General features: G+C 41.2%; 1 protein-coding gene across 2 annotated transcripts in view; it reads right to left on the bottom strand.

The window, feature by feature from the left end:
• The window catches only part of LOC126562224 (uncharacterized), a 66803-nt gene that overhangs the window by 27570 nt on the left and 23196 nt on the right, over window positions 1-16037 (bottom strand). Inside the window, exons 3-5 of one of the 2 annotated variants that reach the window (XM_050218669.1) lie at window positions 10541-10686; window positions 10256-10422; window positions 9938-10132 (exon numbers count right to left, since the gene is read on the bottom strand). In XM_050218669.1, the coding sequence (XP_050074626.1) occupies window positions 9938-10132; window positions 10256-10422; window positions 10541-10686 (508 nt within the window). The remainder of the gene's footprint in view (window positions 1-9937; window positions 10133-10255; window positions 10423-10540; window positions 10687-16037) is intronic. The other variant, XM_050218670.1, reaches the window with a different exon arrangement.

Here is a 16037-nt window from a genome sequence, read left to right as displayed (position 1 = left end):
ATTTCATTCGCTCAACCAAACTCACATCAACACTAACTATCAACATATTGCGCCCAATAAACCAACGGGTTTAACCACCCTGGTAAACGCTAATTGTAAGAAGCCACGTAAAAAAGTTGCTCGTTTTTGCATTAATGCAGTAAAACACACGAATGCATCGTCCGCTGTGCTCCGTGTCCCTCGTGTACATACTACAAACACCACCGTGGATAGTTTTACTGGCTGTTGAAACAATAAATAAACAAGCGCTTTTCACACCACATTAGCACAGCTTTCAGCACATTCACACCGTTTGAAACACGGTGCTGTTCCTATGTTAACCAAACACAGATAAGCCAACAAATCATAAACACCCGTGCATTGTGTTTTTTCGCTTAAAATAACAAATGTTTTATGTTGTTCCATCATTGCACTGGACACCCCAATTCTCCATTGCGCACTAGCTTCCCATCACCAAAGGATACATGCCCTTTGCTGCAACGAATGGAAATCAAATGCAATTCTAAAAGGCCACACACCAAACCATTGGCAACAGGGTGAAGAGCATAAAAGCGAATCCCATTTGGGCCAAGTGTCACTGAAGGTTGCTCACTCGGCGTTTGTCGCCAGAACAAAGAGAACTCTCGAGGAAACGAACATATGCTAGACGAGGGCGAAAAATATAGTTTCACTTCCGATGGCCGTATCCAAGTCTGCACCTTTGGCTGAATTTGCTGTCAAGCGTCTTTGAACCGGTGGTGTTGGTGCATTTCTATTCCTTTTTTATTCAGTTTTCTTTACTTATCATCGAAAAACGTCCTTTTTCACATCGTTTACCTTATGTGAATAGATTTTTTTTTTGTGTTTGTGCTTTACCAAGAACAGTTATTTAAATGAGTGTGAAAATTGTGCAACGTGAATTTATGGCCACCGGTAATTTGGCGATACTTATCGCACGGCTGCAGTTTATGTGTTTCATAGGCGAGCTTTTCGCTTCGTTGCTTCAAAAGAGTTTATGATTTTTTTGTTGTTCTTCGGACGATAATGGCAAAAAGTCCCCCAAAGCAAAAACGAAAACCACCCAAGAACACCTTAAAAGCCATGGGAATACCAGACTTGGGAGGAGAAAAAGCCAATTTCCTTTGCTTTATTTTGCTGATAATTTGCAACATACACTCACATGGATAATGTCATGTTACGAGCTAGTTGCACGAACAAATGCAGCATCGAATAGCACCGTGGCTGGATATATTCTTAACCTTTCCCGCTGCACAATGCGGCAGAGTCGCACCCGGTCTATATTGTGACCTTGCACCAGCATTGCCCTCGGGGCAATGCCATTCTTTAACAAGCTATTTTATTCAAACTGTGCAACGTGAAAAGTGCAACGGGAATACAATGCTTTTCACCGCAGCTTGTACCCCAACCCAAAAGAACACAAGGTCTAAGTCAAGGTATTCGGTTGCTACGTGCCTCAAAGCCTGTTATCCCCATTGGCTTGGTAGAAGGTGGAAAGCAGATACGGGTTCACGAGTCATATAGACTAACCTTGATTTTCTGAACAAGCGCTCAAGGAAGGATACCGATCGGATGTTTCGACAAAAGGATTTGGTCTGGCAGAAGGGGAATTCGGTCTGGCGAAATTATTTTCGCTCTGCCTGAGGATATCGGTAGAAAAATGGTAATTTTATCGTTCCTCGTTAGGGATGCAGTTGCACTTTACCGGGATGAAATTGATACCCTCGTGGAAAGCATTTTGCTGAACAATGGTTCTGAAATGGTGGTTTTAACACGGTTAAGCTGCGATGGAGTGGTTTTTAGCCGATTGCATACAGGCAGGGGCAAAGACAATCAAATGAAATGAAGCTAAAGATTCGCAGAAAGTTGCATTATCATCAACATTGTGTCGTTGCGCAGCTGCTGCTCAACGCTTCCTAAAGACAATAATCCGCAAACGAACGTTACGATGATGAACTACTATTTAACCTCATTCTTTACTACGCGCCATCCAAAACACGATCGCCTTCCAGCACGCCATTTACTATTCATGAAGCAATAAAACTGATTACTATTAATTCAATCTTAGCACCATGACCATCACCATCTTGGATGCTTCAATGTTGTTACCATCCTCCGTGTAAGATTTCCGCTATTTGAGCAGAGATAGAGGACAACAGTGTCGTACGGTCTTCCGTTCCCGCAGGCACCACAAGCTGCTGGAGTGATTTTGTTTATTTTTAATTTATTCCCATTGCTATCCGAAGCTCACACTAACAACTGCATGCTGAAACAGCTGAAATCAAACGGAAAGACACAACATTGCCGGTCGGTCCGGTCGTCCTTCTGGGAAGTTTGCTTCCCGTGCACCGATCGTTTGAAGTTTTTCTTTAACGAGGAAAAGATTTACGGAGCCAAGTGCTCACGGTGTTAGGACCAATCCAAAGAAGCTAAGGAGCCACAGTTGAACGCGATTCCGTTTCATCGTAGCACGTGCCGAAAGAAATAAACGACATCATTGACACCCTGCTCGTCGTAGATATCCTCCCGTTGGGCCAGCGAAACAATGTCGGGCAAATTCATTCGGAAAGTAGATTTTTGTTTTTTTGCACTTTCAGAGCTATCAAATGGCTTGCTGCCGAGTACCGATAGTGTAGATATCCTGCAGTTTACGTTGTCTGTGTTTTTTTGAGTGTGTTTGAAAAAGGTTCTTACGAAGAAAAATATAACACTCACACCGATCAGTATGAAGTGTTTCCGGTTCCGTTTTACTTTCATCTCCTTATTGAGGTCATAAATTTGTGCCACGGATTTTCTTGGGTTTGCAGAACTAAATCGGATGCGGAAGTGAAATTGTGTCTGGTTGTGTCGTTCTGTGTGGAAGCTCTTTGTGTCTTTGTGTGCTATGTGGGAAAGAGAACAGTGTCTTGGTAAGAAAATGTTTTAAACCGAAGTAAAACAGTTTGACTGATTGATCAGAATGTTGAACGCTTTATGTCAACGCATTGAGAGTTATGGATTGTAAGAGGATGTGCATTTGCACCAGCTTCCAATGAGATGAACAATGCCAACATTTCCTTTTCAATTAGAGTGCAGTGGTGATTGACTTTTTTCATAGTGATAGGCAAAATTTAAACTACATAGAGCAATTTTGTGTCTTATCAAGGATTTAAAACATCCTGGGCAAGGTTTTGTGTCCTGCTACATCGAATTTACTAACAAATTACTTTCATTATATCATTATTCGTCAATATATTCGTGACAACTGTAGCTAAATCACGATAATCGAAAGTGTCTGATTTATAGATATTGATGATCTAGGTGATAAAGACTTGAAACGTAATAGGACTGAGAGAAAATTCTGTAGCATCAGCGGTAAAGGGGCCGGACTTCACAGAGCACATCCGGGTTTACCTGGCCTCAAGATTGACTCCACTTCCGAGGGTGTACATTTTCGAGTTTAAAATCGAATCTCGATCGGAAAAATATATAAATTGAAACCATCGAAACTTCTTAAAATATGATAATCATCACACATATCTGTTACAGATCGAATCCTCAGCAAGAGCAAACGCTGTCATAGTCAAAGTCATAGAGATCTTTATACGGGAAAACATTCGCCCATCCACAGGAGCACCCTGGTGACTGACGACAACTATGCTTGATTCAGTGGTAAATGTTGTGGATTACGATAAAATCCACCACAACGCAATGGAAAGGTTAAAACAAACCAGCGGGTGTGTCACAACGAACGAGCACCGTTTTCAAGCTTCCCGTGGAGTTTCATCATCATCATCATTATCATTATCAGCATGATAACCGTATTGCATCTGTTGATGAGGTGCACGATTATGAGGATCGAAGTTATCGAATTCGTCACGTTTAAAATTCAACCCACAAGGTGTCCGGTTATGGAGGGAGCTCTTCCCAAAAAACCACTTCCAAAAATCACTTGGAAGTGTATATTTTCTGACACGTCTTTACTAAACATCAACTTCACCTTTTGCGGCCGAAACAAAATCGATTCTCCGATATGGTCGTTTGCACTTCATTTCCGCTCGAAAGGAGAAACATTTTCCTCACAAGCCATCAAACATCCACCTGGAACACATGTGAGTCGGGCCATGACGGATGGGATGGGAGTGGAATCCATAAGGAAACGTTCGACGCCAAGGACACCAAAGACTGTGTGTGTGAGAAAGAGAGTTTTATATTTTTTTAAAAGTTTCAGCTAAACATCACCAAGAAGCAGACGTAACCAGCGTAAATGGCGGGCTGGTTCAACGAAACCGTGGTTTGGATCAGCCGAACCGATGAGGCCCTGAATAATTTAGTGCTTTGCCGGACGCTTGTCGCAATGACGTGGTGCCTTCGTTGATGTAAGAAGCAGCATTTGGGGCTTCGGTCACCGCTATGAAATAAGCAATTGGAACATTGATTTTTGTATCCTTCCATCGGGCGTGTGTGCGCACATTTATGTGTGTGCGAGGGTATGCTTCGACACCGTGGATGCTAGCTGCGACAAAGAATTGATCGGAAGGCCGCACTTCGTCAGTGAGCAATTTAAATAATTTTGCTCGAATTTGAATTCGATTATGCCGATCGTTAGCATTCATACCAAATGGTATTTCCCTGTTGATGGCAACGGACCCTAGCGTGTATATAATAGGGCGAAGGGGCTTTATTTTGTTGTCGAAGCTCAACATTCAATTGTCGGTCGTAGAATAACGAGAACCAGGTGAAATGTTGTGATTTTCTGATGAATGGTCAGCATCAATCACGTGCGTGTGTTAAGTTGATCTTGAAAATTCGTTTCTTGTCGATCCGTAAATTGGAATCATATCCTTATAGAGCAAAACTGAAAACAGATTATGCGATGAGTTTCGCATGTTCATTAATGAGAATTTTTATTGCAGTTGAGTTTTGTCTTTTATGCGTTGATTTTTAGTATGTTTTTGTTTTTGTAGGTGATTGATTGTGCATCTTCATTAATGTTAACTTACATGTAGAATAAAAAAATGCATCCTAAATAAAAATTCACTCAATTATTTTCAGCTTCTGGATGTTTTTCCAACATTAAAAGACTCTGCACATCCAGCAGCACGTTTCATGCAATCAGAAAAACTTTGCCGATCGCAATATCTTGCACATAATCACCATAATTGGATCAACTTTATCATCCATCTTTGACATTTTCTTAAACGGCATGACGGCATGACGGCATAACGAAGGAACCACCATAGCTGAACCAACGCACATGCAAACACATACATTTGTCGTCACAGAAATACTCTTTTCGCATTCCGCAACCGATCGAATGGTCCTGGACCGTAACGACCAAAGACAAATCACCTCAATTATGAGCGATAAACAGAGTTTTGCAGTCCGCCGAAGGTGGTTACTCTGCAAAAAGTTTCTCTTCTCTTCGGATCCGGGGGCTTATCGGTGTGTTTCTCGGTGCGTTTGTGTGATTGGAGATATATGAGGCAAAAGATATAATTCATACGAAAACTATTTCAGGCGAGACGAACCACCAAAGTATCAAGTTCAATAAAATTGACATTTCATGGGGATAAAGAAGGAAAATCATTTATTTTCCTAGACTCGATAAGGCGTCCGACCGAAAACGCCCGGGGCTCGATACACACACATTTTTGATGCTGCATGCTGGCTTGGTGGCTGCTGTGCAATGATAAAGCATTTAAGGATCGCTTAATCACGTGATAAATCGCTACAGGCAAATAGACTTTGAGTATGGGACTTGTGTTTGCACGTTTGGAATTATTGCGCCTTTTTTTACGGATTTTGTTTCGGTATATTCTGCTCGGTACCGATTGTAGTCAGTGTGTGGGTGTGTTTATGCTATCGTTGCCACACAATCCGATCGGATTTTCTCGCCTTCTTCGCGCATTAATACGGCGCGTAACCTTACTCGTTCGTCTAGCCACAACGCAGCATCCGTTCCTCCAATGCGTCCAATATGAGAAATCGATTTATGCTTTAGCCGACCCAAACGGCTCATGGTGGGAGTGGTCGTGGGAGCGTGTTAAGAGATGAAATCCACCGAAAACCGACAAAACCCCGGTACGCCATCACCGGTGGCTGTGCTAAGCATTCCCCGATGCAAAGTTTTTGTAAGAAGACAAGATCGAACGAAGTCTGACATTGAACCGCAAAGGCAACTGCTTATGCTAAGTTATGATACCAGTGCATGCAAGGGAAAAAAGAGGTTGTTTTCTTTGGCTATTCGACGCTTTTGGTAAATCGCTTCCTGCAGAACGAACCTTCGTCCATCTTACAAAGGAAACGTGAAACTGATGCAAATACACAGGTTCCGGAGATCGGTCGGTAGGGATTTGCTTTTCAACCAAAGCAGCCGAAACATACGACCGGGAAGGAAAAATCGGAACACAGAAAAAGAATACTTATCGCGATGAACATTCTTCGGTTAAAGTGCTCCACAACGGAACTTAGTCACCGGATGGAACGCAATCGCGTGCTAGCTAGCTTTGAATCGGCCGGAACTTCGATGGAAGTTGGTTCACTTTTAACCAAAATCGAACTTTTGCCGAAGTGCATGATGCGCGCGATGTGAGAAAGAACGGTTATTTGAAGTTTCCTATGTTTTGTTCTTCACGTTTATATGCTCGAGAGTTGTGGTTGTGGAAGTTGGGAAGCAAGAGTTTTGTGGCATTGCTCGACAGTCAAGAATTTGCTCCAAACAAACAACGGGGTTGGTTGGTCGATAAGAAGATTATAACCGAAAGAGTTTTAAGAGAGTTTCAGTTTTGCTCGTGATGTTTTTGTCTTTCCTATTCGATATTTGTTAAGTTTAATTACAGAGATACATCATGTGCCCTCCAGCAAAGAAGTATTTTGTTTACAAAATATTTACAACCCAAAAACATAGAATGGAAGTATAAAATACAGCAAAACTCTCGTTCACTTCGCACCAATCTTTACATCCCCAAAGAAACGAAGAATGCGTAAGGTAAAAAGTTAACGCTAAGCTAATGTTTTAAAAAAATTATGTAGAATTAAATTGTAAGAAATATTACATACACTCGTGTGTTCTTTAAGCTTCCCCATACAACCAATGTACATCCAACGCCGCAGAGTCTATAAAGTAAAGCATAGACACAGGTTATTGCTTCCAAATGGCTGGCTCGTAAAGAAGAAATGGTTGGTTACAGTAGTCACTTGAAAGTGTTGCTACCTACAAGCGAAATGTGAAGTGTAAAAGTGAAACTTAAAGTTGAGTAAATGTATGCAACATAACACGATGCATTACTAGAAAAACGTAGAACACCAGGCGCCTCCATTGATATGCGTGATTTTGCTTTATCGCTTTGTTTTGTTAAATTTTTTTGGTCTAATTTTTGTTTATAAATTTTATTTTCCAATTGAGACTGATAACATTAAATTAAATGTTATATTTTCTATAGTAACTGTCAGATATTACTAATGGAGTTGCATAAAATAAAGGCGATCAATAGCGAGAACACGACTCAACAGGTGTTAATAGTTGTTTATTAAGCTCAGTCTTTTTTTTTTTCGTGAAAAGTTCAAAAGTTCAAAGTGAGCAAATATTTCAAAAGTGATGGAAAACGATGTGGAATTGATGTGGAAAAGCGAATGAATCGAAAATTTGTATCAGGAACCATCAACCTACGAACCAAGAGTAGTGTAGTTAGAGTTGGCATAAAGAAATAGAATTACTCGGGAATGTTTTGCTTTAAAAGATAGAATTATTCTCAAAAATTGATACCAAGGTGCAGAGAAGGTAAAAATAACGCAACCTCAAACGAGACAAACTAAAAAAAGGAAAGAAAAGAACATTAAAGAGGGTGAGTGGCAAACGAAACAAAACACAACCATACGTTGGTGAGTACGTAATAGGGAGGTGGTATACAGTGTGATCAGTTGCCGATTAGATTCGTCGTTTTCCAACGAGCGAATCAACCAAAGGAGTCAACTCAGCCGTGAGGTAACGGTGGTACAAAGCCAATCATAAAACAAAGACGGCAAACAGAGGCAGGTAGAGGCAATATTATAGTGGAAGTGGTGGTAGTACTAGTAGTATTGGTAGCAGAAAGGAATCGCTTTACTTGAAAGTGCAACATGGTGAAACGTTCCAGTCCAGGTTCGGAATCCTGCGGTTTGTTTTTGGTTGTTTCGTTTCGAGTTGAAGTTGCAGCGATGGGCGAGGGTGATTGGAAGAAAGAAGAAAGAGAAAGGAGAAGGGTAAATCTGATAGGAGGGTATGTATATTTTTGCGATACGTTGCGTTTGCTTGCATTGTATTCATTGTTTTTTCAAGGTAGAAAGGTGTTTTTCATATTTATTGATAAAAAGTAAACTGATAAATTTAATCGTTTAATCAAACTTATAATTATCTTTAAGTATTTATTTTGAATGTTTATTGTTTGTCATACCGATCAACGATATTGAAAAAGCGGTTACGCTAATGGAAATAACATTTTTTATGACATATTTTCTCAATGGCAGGATATTTTATGCTCGAACAGTTCCTGCCCTTACGTGAACAATTTATTTGTGACTAAAAACCTTTAGCTCGAAAAACTTCAAATTTCTTCTCCCTTTTCCAATTAATTTGTTAAACAAACTAGAAAAAAGTTCTATTACTGACTACTTTTTGCAATCTTTCTTTTAACATTTTCATGAAAACAAAATTTTAAAAGCACAGAATGATAGACGTCTATTTCCAAAGTATAGAAAACGCCTTAAAATAGTGTCCATGTAGGATTTAGAGCAGAAAACGATACTGCTTAACTAGACGAGCAACTGGCACTTTAAGCAATCCTTCAAAAATAAAAAAATAAAATGACACATTGATGTCAGATGAGACAAACAGAAAACAGAGGAAAAATTCCAAAAAACTAAATCAAAACCCCACAGCTTGTGGTGTGTGCTTTAGAGAACACTAAGGGAAAAAAGGAACCAAAAACAAACACAAAACATGACACACCAAGATAACAAAACCAATAAACGCTTACGCTAAAGTTGCTCGTGGGAAGAATGGCTGGAGAGAAAGGGAATCAGCAGCACAAGAGACTAGAACAAGGAGGACTAGGAGTTAGTAAGAAAAAATCACTAGTGCAAAAAACAGAACCATCACACGGCTAGAGGAAGTTTGACATTGGAGTAAAACAGAGCGAGACAAAGAGAAAGAGAGAGAGACAGCGAGAGAGCGAGAGAGAATAAGACACAAAGAAAGGCACATACTGTGCGAGTGAGATTCAGCGATCGTGAAACAGACTAAGAGAGTGACAGGGAGTCGAAATTAAGTAATCAGGCAAAGAGAGCGAGAGAGAAAGTAAAAGAGAGAGAGATACAAAGAGACGTAAAGGCTCATTCACACCAATCAAGTAGAGCAGAGTAGATAAAAAGTAGCTTCTGACCGAAATGTGTGTTGCAATGTGTGCAGAAAGGCGTAGGACCCTTCCGGTAGTGTTTGTTTTAAATCAGTATGTTTGAATAGGGAGGTTGACTAAATGGAACTAACTGTAGAACAGGGATCGAAAGACACACTAATGGATTGAAGGATTCAATCATAATAGACAGACGAGTAGAGAGAGATAGAAAGAGACAAAGAGGGAGAGAGAGAGAGAGATTGGATAGTAATGAAAGAGATAAACGATATTGGAAAATGGTGTCAATCTTGTTACAAGAGACACTCAATAGGGAAAAGGTCATCGATCCCGGAAAGCCACGGTGGAAAGAGTAATCGGAAGAAGTAAAACAAACAAAACACACATATATATATCCGCTGTCACAATTTACTACGCTCGCCACTTGGTACATACTATGACCAAGTAACCTCATCAGTTCTCGGTGACGAGAAGTTGATTATAAGAAAGAAAACGAAAATCGAACATACACACACATATATATGTAAATATATAGACGCACAGTAAAATAGAGAGCTGGACGGTCCTACCTGATGGGAATGTTGTCCGTTGCAGGTACCATTGGCACAGACACCAGTGCCAGGAACTTTCAGCTGTTCCTGCTTGTAGTCCGGTTGATATGGAAGCAACATTCGTATCTTACCCCATCGATTAAAAAATAAAGCTATAGCACCAGCCCAGACTATTAACACTAACACTACAATACCGATTTCTACACCACGGATCTGGCAGTTTTTTTTTGCCAAAGCAAGGGAATAGATAGAAAGAGAATAAGAGGTTGGATATCGTTAGCCTTGGGCAAGTTCTTTACTCCGGAATTTGAGGGCGTCCGTCCCCCGTTCGCTTACCGTTGGAAGTTCGCGGGACGTGGAGTTAACTGAGATATTGCCGAACTCGTCGTTAAAGATCCCGATGCCGCTGAGCGAGGGTGCTGTGTCGGCATGCGGTGAGTTCGGTGGACCACTACTACCTACCAGCGAACCGGAGTCCTGCTGGTACGACGTCCTTGGAGGCTCTGAAAAACACAAAGCGAGAACGAAAGAGCAGGAAAAAACAAGTCACTAATTAAGATTGGCGATCTGAAAACGTGTCAATTCCGGTGCATCCCGCAGGCCACAGCCACCGCTACCTACCCAGCGTTCTGAATACGATCGGTCGGCTGCGATACTTCTTCCCGTTCCAGACGGCGGCCACCGTCAGCTGGTACTGTGTGTCCGGTGTCAGTCCGCCGAGCGTCACCGCGTCCCGGTTACCGGCCACCACTACGACAACCCTGTAACTTGAAATGCATCAATTATCTTGTTTTGTCAACCAGGTTACGCAGAATACTGTAACGATGTAACGCAGGCAAACGGCCACTAGTCGGCAAAACAGCAGCGACCGCCGGGATGCTGCCACAAGCACAAGCTTTCATACCGAAGATACGAAATAATGTTACAAAATTGAAAAATGGAAATTGAGCACAAAAAAAAAACATACGAAATGTAAAAATACACGATGTGTAAACAACGGAGCGTATATATGAAGAAACAGAGATACGTTTACTGCACACAGCAACAACGTTTGAAAGTAAAGAAATTAAAAACAAACTAGCGCTCATGTAGGATGTGTTGTAATACGATGCATGCATTTTTGATTTTGCGTTTTTTTTTTTTGTATCCCTAACGGTGGATGACTGTTGCTTGGAGACTCGTTTTGGAGCATCCGGTTCCAGCGTGCTGGAACTGATGAATGAGGCACTCTTCCACACACAGACACAAAAACACACCGCGTTCTATATGCTAGTAAATGAAACATGTTAATAAATGCAATATTGGGAAAATATTGGTGAGTGTTGGTACGGTTGAACGGTTGATTGCAGAATACAATGTTGAAATTAAGGTCGAATTGTTGTAAAAGACATTGAATCAAGAGGATAAATGATACACATGAGAAAATACGGTGAAAAGGAAAGATTTAGTATTTGAAATTTATATAAAATTAACATTTTATAAAAAAAACCTTAAAATGGTTAATAAATAAAAACATCAGGATAGTTTCCACGACGCGTCATCAAGGAAATTTCTCCCATTATCTACAAAAATCCCATTATGTATTCCGTTTACTTCCTCAAGTACATTCTCTTGCTCAAATATAATATCAAACATGTCTAAATAAGCCTCATAAAATACAGCATGATTGATAGCAAACTATTACAGATCCACATTTACCGCCATCTGTCACATGTTAAAGTACGCCTCTTATGGATTTCCACCGCGGTACGATCGAGTGTTCTGATATTTCCATTGTACTGCAATCAGTTGCAACACTCAACTGCAACAATGCACTTCAATGCAATCGTCCTGATTGACAGTGTTTGCGGTGCAAACTATGCAATCCGCCCGGCCTCAAAACTTTAACTACAACTCATCCTCAGGAATAGCAACAAATGCCCAAATTGGCTTACCACTAATACCAGTTCACGCTATCGATTTTTTGGGTGGTTATTTCTCTGGTACGCGGGGTATTAGCATGTCAAATTGTCTGCCCCGTAATTGTACAACCAACACCCGGACGATGGTTGAATTTATGATTTTAAATTCAATTTGAAGCTGTCAAAACAGGCAAACCGTGCCTGTGTTTGGAGTTGAGGGTGCGTGCGTGTGTGGGTACCATGGTATGGATAAAGAGTGCATTTTTGAATGCATTAAAGCGCACATGAATCAATAGAGCTGCTGCTGTCGGGCTAATCTGATATGGTGGTAGGGGTTCTTTTCCTAGAAATATACCATTGTACTTAGAAAAGCTAATCTGCTCTCATAAACCTTATTATTACCTCTAGTGTCAGTGTGATTTAAATTAGCAGCTTTAACCTTTTTTTTATTTTCTATGTAGAGTAAATAACGGATGTTACTGTAAAACCACAACACAATTTTTGCCTATTCTTCTATTTCACAAAACTTTTGCATTGCTTGCAGGTAATTAAACTTCATTCTACCGGTGCAGCAAACGGTATGCACCGCATAAATGTTCACCATCGTTTGATGCTTATCCACACAACAGATGTCCTACAGCAAGGTGATCGATCGTACACCCTACAAGCATCTATTGTGTGTTTGAGTGTGTGTTAGAAATTTCAAATACAACTCCTACAAGTGAAACGAAACCATCGCACAAAGCTTTAACTAAGAGCCGATTATATCTAGAATTGGAATCCGACGAGTGCGATGAATATTAAATTACGCTTTCTACCACACCCACCACGGCAGCTTCATTCCGTGGACCGAGTGCTAACACGGCCATAATTGAAAAGATACCATTCTTCCGAGTGGAGTGGCACAAGATTTATGTGGAAGTTATGCAAATTTCGATGGTAATTTTCCGCAAATGTCAGTAGCCATACGGGGAAATAGTACCAAAAGCAGGATCAAGTTGTCCCAAAAAAGCGAAACAAAACTCCACGAGGAGTAGTGACGATAAATCTTAGCGAAAGCATTTTTCCTACTAACATGAGATAATCTGTTCTGTTTCATTTGCAGAAATTATGAAGGTAACACACCTTCAAGGGTAAGGAGCTCGTTTTTTTTTTTTTGGGAGTTGATGAATGGTTGATAAAATCATATACTTTCCATACTCAATCATCTGTATTTGCTGGAGTGTTTGTAAAACATGTCACACGTTTGACATTTGTTGGCACGAGGAAGTAAATAATAACACTTAAAGTGTATCGTGAGTTGTTACAGTTTCACTCAACACTGAAACTGTCATAGTTGACTCACTAGTGAGATTCTTGCTGATACAAAAACCCCTTGATTAAAGGAAAGGAAGGATGCCATCAGGATGAATGTATGCACATACATTATGGCATTCCGGATACAATCGTCGTACGGGGAATACCCGATGATCCATCCGAAAACACAAGCGCACGACTCTCTCTCTCTCTCTCTCTCGGCCAGTAACGGTAGGTCAAGAATTAGTGAACATCTCCTGCATATGAACTTGAAAGCACAGCACCAGATATGCTGCAACACTCTGACAGCACGTGCCAGAGTAACGTTCGTCCTTCCAAAAGCTGAACCGCTTGCTCATCCATGGAACGATACTTCGGCGGAGTATCTTGGAGCGAGGATCACAACGACAAAACGAGCTGGGAATCACTTGGCCAAGGGGTTTGGCGTTTGAATAATTAAACCAGCTCTCGTGCTTTACTCGTATGCTTTCGTGACTGTGCTCTGTGGGTCGTGGGGTTTTGTACGGTGGCCATCGTCCCCATGCCGCCATGTAAAATTGGTAACGCTTTCAAAGGAAGAGTTTTGTTTTTAGCTCCAGAGTTTTTCATATAATTTCTGTTGGCCTCGTTCGTATCTACCAACGTTCTTAGTGTTTGTGTGCTGCTTTAACGTAACACGGTCTCTCGTATCTCTCTACCCACAAAAATGGTGATGTTTTGTATGAAATAAAACCTTCCCAATAAACTTAAATATTCACCCAGTTCTCGCCACCCTTCAAAGAAAACAAAAGAGGTGACCTTTTACATCAGAAAAATGCACGCAAACTTAATAAACTAGTCTTGAAACGGCTTCATGGCACGAATGATTTGTAACATTACGTAACGCAGCACGGCACGGGTCACAAGCTTTCTAGTTTAATGAGCAAGGCAAATTTCATAGCACAAGATACTTTACACGAAAATTCAAACAACACTTCCGCCTGACAGTGGACATTAAAAATTCGACAAAACACGGTTAGCTTGTGTCCAGGCATCGGCACTACCCGGTAAAGCTGGCACAATTTATTTACCCCGTGTTTTTTTTTTGTGTGTGTTGTGTTGCTCCTTTTCCGGACCCTTTTTCACGACACGCTACGAACACGTACAATGGACGTACGGGAAACGGATTCCACGGATACACCACGCTACACGGATATCACTTCATCACCTCGAGGGTCGCAAATTGGGCGCAAATTTTGCACCAACGCCCCGAACGTACAGCGATCTGCAAATTAATTTGATTTAACAACGACACATCACACGGTACCACTAGTCCACACACAGCGACTAGCGTTGTTAAACAGCAGCAGCAGTGCCGTTAGCGCGCCCGGAACGGTTAGCGACAGGACGAGAACTGATTTCCGTCCACCAAGAAGTATGGTACGTCTCTCGCGCGCGCTTACATAAATTCTATCACTCGACCACATTCCCGTCACTAGCGCCCGGTAGCGATGTGTTTGTGTGTGTCGGCACGACATTACTCAGGTCTCCAAAGCGAATGGGTGCACCCTCAACTATCCCTCGAAAGCCTCTTCAGCACACTTCAACCCCCGAAGAGGTAACAGAAGCGCACTCACAATCGAGTGAACAAAGCGGAAAGTGAAAGAGAGCACATTTGTGTTGGAATTGCATCAGGGCTGGAGGGGGACACAGGTGGTGGTTACGCTACAGGGTAAGCGTAGGTGGCGAACGAGTCGTCCAAAGGAACAAAAATAGCTCGATCGAACGCAACGACTGGAAGGGATGGAGAACCCGGAGACTCCGGGGCAGCACTCCCACCCCTTGAGGCCGGTTCAGCGCGCGTTTTGCAGTGCAATCGCTTTTCCCGTTTCATGCCAGCACAATAGCGGGACGATTGGACCGGTTGACCACCAGTGGGCAACCAGCAGTGCAGGGATGGAAATGATATGGAAGGAAGCAGAATATGAATCGTCGCGCCCAATACTAGTTACGTTGTAGCGGTCCTGTTTTTTTTTCCGCTGTACCAGAACCGGTCTTAAGCGGATCGTCCACCGATCCGAGCACGTATACATGCGTTCCTTTTCCCTATAGAATGATTGCGGGTGTATGTGTGTGTAGAGAAATTACATGAACCTCATGCCGCCATGGCATCAGAAACTTCCTGCCTGTTCTGTTCTACGGCGGATTAAAAGTTACGTTCAATTTATCACGTACCAATACGATGAAACACACAGTGCCGGTTGGTAGATTACGATCGCCAATTCTTGATTTCACTGCCCGTACGGCAATCGATCGATTGATGTGCATTCGCATTAAAAGGCAGGCGATCGATACATAATCGACCCACTGTACCGTGCTGTGGTTGATTCCTGTGGCAAAAGGCGATAAATATTATGGAAAGCAACAATAAAAAGTTATTACTGTTGAAGCAGCAATCAATGAAACAGAGTTGAAAAAAGTCACAATTGAGTTGAGTTGAGATATATTATGTGAAGCTTCTGGTGAGGAAATAAGTAAGGAGAATAAATAGTTATGAGTGAATATTTTTTGAATATCGGTAAAAATGAAAAAAAAAATCATTCTACAGTTCATTCGTCGTATTCGTACGATTGTAATTTTCAAATTAATTTCGTTTTATTTTTAGTAAAAAGGTAAATAAAAGAATACTAAAGCTTTATTAACTTTGCGAAGATTATCCATCTTCTCCAGTATACAATCAATGGTGAATAAATAAGCTCAAACTTAAATAAATTAAACGCTCATTATCCTTACAGGAAAACAAACCGTCTAAACATCCTCCCTTTGCTTGCTATAATATAGCTCTTCGCTATTAAAGCTATCAAGCATTATCCATATTTTGATATTTGTGCATTAAATATGACCATGACATTTATGCCATCGTGATAGCAACAAAACACTAG

This window comes from Anopheles maculipalpis, chromosome 3RL (genome assembly GCF_943734695.1).
Source record: "Anopheles maculipalpis chromosome 3RL, idAnoMacuDA_375_x, whole genome shotgun sequence".
NCBI lineage: Eukaryota > Metazoa > Arthropoda > Insecta > Diptera > Culicidae > Anopheles > Anopheles maculipalpis.
The sequence above is the reverse complement of the archived record's forward strand: the minus strand, read 5'-3'. Positions and strand labels throughout refer to the sequence as shown.